The 4,982-nt window shown below is 37.5% G+C and overlaps 1 protein-coding gene across 2 annotated transcripts in view; it reads left to right on the top strand.

Moving 5' to 3' along the window:
- slc2a3b (solute carrier family 2 member 3b) overlaps window positions 1-4,982 on the top strand; it is a 13,517-nt gene that overhangs the window by 2,378 nt on the left and 6,157 nt on the right. For both annotated transcript variants that reach the window (XM_014012638.1, XM_014012637.1), the window contains 2 exons: window positions 3,905-4,009; window positions 4,222-4,382. In XM_014012638.1, the coding sequence (XP_013868092.1) occupies window positions 3,905-4,009; window positions 4,222-4,382 (266 nt within the window). The remainder of the gene's footprint in view (window positions 1-3,904; window positions 4,010-4,221; window positions 4,383-4,982) is intronic.

Here is a 4,982-nt window from a genome sequence, read left to right as displayed (position 1 = left end):
GTGTGTGTGTGTGTGTGTGTGTGTACTTGTTTTTGTTACCTATTTAGGACCGTTTCCAGTATACACACCTTGTCAAGACCAGTAGTCCTAATGGCGACCAAAGACCGGTCCTAAAACGGTGGAACTCCATTTTTGGGTTGGGGGTTTGGTTTAGGACCAAGGTGTGAATTGAGTTTATGTTAGTTTTAAGGTCAGGTACCTGTGAGGTTAGCCTTAGGGTTTGTGGTCAGGGTTAGGCTGTAGAAATTACTGGAAATGAATGGAAGTCAATGAACGGTCCTAATAAGGATAGAAATACAAACCTGTGTGTGTGTGTGTTTATAATTATGTAAAAAATAATCTAAGTTCTAAAATCAAAAGTAAGTTTATTTTTTGCACCATGGCCCTAATCCTAATTTGTATTAACACCTTGACAAAAAGAAAAGAAAAGAAAAATATTGAAATAAGTTCATAAAAGAGAAGATTTTACTAAAAAATATTAAGTTTTATGGCTTTTTTTTTTTTGCAGTTTAAAAAAGAAAACACAATGTTTCTAGCAAATTTGACCCTTTTCTTTGCCAGGCTTCTTAAAGATCAAAAAAGGGCTGCTTTAAAAAGTAGTAAAAATACTTTAAATGTTGCATTTAAAAACCTAAAGCTTATGTTTAAATTTATTGCCTGTTCACAATCAGAATGTTTCAAAAACACAGGGAAAGTTGCTGTATTTTCACCAAACAGGCAACAACGCTACAAGTTTGTCACTCTTAGAAAAATAAAAATAATAATAACAAATAAGCAATTTCTACAAATGTATCAGTCTAAATATGTGCAGCAGGTTAGCTGCAGGCTTCTCTAACAGCAGCAGAGTCAATGATTGTTGCTGATGATGTGATGTTTTATATACAGTAGTGAGTTGAAGATTTATTTGGCTTTTCTTGACTTTTTAAACCCCAATGAATCTAGAAAACATGAGCAGAGAGGATGCACAGTTTTTACTTTTCACATTTGAGAATTGAGAACTTAAACATGGCATTATTACAACACTTTTTGGTACCTGCATCTTGTTAAGAACACAGCAGCAGCAGACGTTGCATCACTTTCCCCCCTTTTGGTTATGAAAGGAAACCTACGTGACATGTGAACGAGCTGCAATGGCTGCAGGTCTTTGCAACCACAAGCCTGAAAACATGTCGGTACAATCCCTGAGCCTGATCGTATGTTCTGTGCTCCTTATTCAGGTGGCCACTCTTTAATTAAGCCAGCTGATATTTGTGTCCAAATCCTCCTCAGCATCGCCCTGAACATGAATTCAACACACATAAGCTCTGCTCAGTCTCAAAGGTGGTCAATCCTGCAACTTCCATTGTCTTGTTAGCAAAATATCTCATGAGTCAGTGGATGGATTTTAATGAAACTCTCAAAAAGTAACCATTAGATGTACATCTACGGCTGATTTGCTCTCAGAGTCTCTCTCATTTTAAATGGTCGCCACAGTTGATTGACTTTAGTGAACACAAAAATGGGCGTGGCTCAGTCAGTTTTACAGATATCGACATAAAATTTGGTGTGGTAGTAGCTGAGTCATTCCCGAAATATATTTTAAACACCAACAAATCGATTAAGATCTTCACTTAAAACTTCAGCGTTAACTGTTGTAGTCAGTGCTGTCCGTCTGTTAGCAAAATATCTCACGAACGTTTGGATGGTTTTTAATGAAGCTTTCAGAAGTTAATTACTGGATGCGTGCCTACATCTGATTCACTTTTGAAACCAGCTAAATTCAAGATGGCCACCACAGCTCATAAAACTTTGAAACAGAACAACGGTCATTAATCAGTCAATTTTGCAAACACTGAGCATAAACCTGGCATGGTAGTACCTGAGAGTCATCTGCAACACTTACTCTGAGCACCAGCAGATCACACATCTAGATTTAAAACATTTGGCACTGCTACAAGGCATGCTGGTTGTTTCTGTTTTCATTTCTTCTGTGCAGTCATATGAATCAGAACACGTTTTTTTTTTCATGCTTGGGTGTGACAGGGAGCTGAGATGTTCAAAACGCTGCAGCAGTATTTCACGTCACTGGAACACCAGAGTGTAGAAAAGTATTTTTAGGCCTTAGTATTTGGTGGAGCAGGGTTATCAGCTGCAGCTGTGTTGTTCTCTATTATCAGCTCACTGTCAGTATTTTAAGAAATTCATGACTTCCTCCTGCGTGACTTTGAGCTGTTTGTTGCTTTATAACGCTTAAAACGCTCCTGATAGGGATGCCAAATGTGTTAAAAAGCTGATTATTGTTATTTTTAAGTACCGATGCTCACTCCGTCAGAAAGGATCTCTGGGTTAAAAAAATCAAACGAGCTGACTACATGTAGGAACAGGCAGTTTGTTTTTGGTGGAGCTTCTGAGCCTCACTGAGTCAGTTTGTTCTGAATAAACCCAGGAACAAACTGTTGGGTTTATTTAAAGTGTTCAGGTGATAAAAATACAAACTGAGCTCTCTGCTCATTCAGGTATGTTTCTGAAGCTGAATCAGCAGTAGCTGGAAACGCTTTGGTTACACTGAATGACTTGAAGTTTTTTAATTTCATTCAGACCCGTTGCTACTGTCCTGTTTCACGTGGCGTTTGAAATAAAACTGAAACTAGGTTTTTGGGGATTTCAGTTCTGCTCGGTTGGAGACTTTTACATGTTAGAAATCCCACTTCTTCGTCAACCCTGCCGTGTCAAACTGGTTTTGATCAGTTTTTTTATTTTTTATTTTTAGCTAAGCCCACTTTAATTCCCAAACCAGCAGGATTAAAAAAACATTCACTAAAGGACACTTTTTAAAATATTTATTTATTTATTTATTTTGGCCTTAAGCTACTTATCTGAGAAACACCTCAGCTACAAATCATGGAGCCTGGAGCCTAAAACAAAATCCTGTATCTGATGCTTGGCCCTGACTGCATGGCTCTTTCTGGGTGCTCCTAACGTTCAGTCAACTTTGAATGAACACAGAACTCATGAAAACAACACAATAGTGTGAAAACTTCTAAAACATTCAGACTATTGAGATCATTTTTTTCTTCCGTACATTTTTCTTCATGTATCTCATTCTGCGATGTTCGTGCTATTTCAACAATCAAAGCATTCAGCTCATTCAAAATATTCCGGCTATAACTTTTGTTTATTCAGGAATTCATACTTCTTGATATATTTAGCTTTTTCTGCCTTTTTTTCTCATTGGAAATAAATCGTCCTTAAAATCCTTCAGAATGTTCATGAATCTTAGTAAGTTACATTTTGAAGTTTAAACATTTGGTTTCTTGGTAAATGTCCTTCAGACAAAGTGCAGAGGGAGGAGAGATGTTGTTCTCCCATTGGTCAGCTGATTTAAACTGGACCCTATAGGAGCCAAACCAAGTCATCAAACCATCTCTGCCATCATTATAATTATCTTAGTTCTTCCTCTCTCTCAGATTAAACAGAACCAAAGACAGGAGAAGAGTTCTGTTGCACACGACTGATCAGGAAACACTAACTCCACGTCTCTGGCACTTCCAGATCCTTACTCATTATCGTTTGCTGTCAAAATTATTTCACATTTATTTTGGGTTATTAAAAGATAAACCTGGTACTCAGCAGAACTTAGTCAGATTAAGGGTTTCCACTCCTCTCCATCCTCTGCTATCTAAAATATGACTTTATATTTTAGGCCCATGACTCATCCCTTTTCACCATTTGCTACAAGTGTTTGTAAAAAGGCTTGTTGTGTGTAATTTACCACTGTCTTTGTGGACAATCAGAGCTTTGTAGAGGCAGGATCCAGAACAATCCATCACTCAGACTGAGAGAGTGATTGTACATGAGCTCCATCCTGCTCATTGCAGAGAAATATCATAACGTTCTGTCTTTTTTTTTTTTTCTGTCTCCACAGTCCAAGAAGAAGCTGACTCCTTACCTCCTCTACTGTGTTTCCACAGCAGTCATCGGCTCGCTGCAGTTCGGCTACAATACTGGGGTCATCAACGCACCTGAGCAGGTGTGTGGGAGTCAACGCTGAATTTATCAGAGGCATTAGGAGTTTCAGTATTTTCGTAAAGCACTTCATTGTGATCGAAATCAGAATTGTGCAAGACAAGAGTTTCAATTTTCCTTGTCACTCACAAAGCTTTACTGCCCTCACGTGGGAGTGTTTAAAACTCCTCCCCAACAAAAACCCAGTCTCATTTTATTTTTAATTTTCTTTGGCAGAAACTGCGAGGTTTTTTCAAGAATGTTTCGGCTGAACGATACGGAGAGTCCTTTTCCGCAGGATCCATCACCATGGTGTGGAGCTTTGCTGTGGCCATCTTCAGTGTGGGGGGCATGATCGGCTCCTTCTCTGTTGGAACCATGGTCAACACCTTTGGCAGGTGAGGGGATGAGGGGATTCACAACTTTTTTTTTCTTTTTACAAATCCTAAATGTTGTGTATATTTGACAGGAATCCTGATTAGTTGTAACATTAGACACTATTTGATAAACATTTACTTATGTTTAGCCCTTTTAAATGAAACAAGAGCACATTGACAGAGAGGAAAATGTAGAAATGACTCAGCCTGCAACTGAAAATGTGGATGGAGGACAAGAGCTGCTTCATGGAAGGAGAACATCAGCTAGTATTTGTATTAGCACTCAAGCTAATTCATATACATATGGTGAAATAGCATTAGCTATATGTAAACTAATTTAAATATGGCATTAGTTCCCGAGCTAGCATTATTAGCTTGAGAACTAAAGCTATATAAATACATACATACATACATACATACATACATACATACATACATACATACATACATACATACATCATACATACATATACTGTATATATATACAGGTGCTGGTCATAAAATTAGAATATCATGAAAAAGTAGATTTATTTCAGTAATTCCATTTAAAAAGTGAAACTTGTATATTATATTCATACATTACATACAAACTCATATATTTCAAATGTTTATTTCGTTTAA

Source organism: Austrofundulus limnaeus, unplaced genomic scaffold (assembly GCF_001266775.1).
Source record: "Austrofundulus limnaeus strain Quisiro unplaced genomic scaffold, Austrofundulus_limnaeus-1.0 Scaffold93, whole genome shotgun sequence".
Lineage (NCBI taxonomy): Eukaryota > Metazoa > Chordata > Actinopteri > Cyprinodontiformes > Rivulidae > Austrofundulus > Austrofundulus limnaeus.
This window is presented reverse-complemented; position numbering and strand designations above follow the sequence as displayed.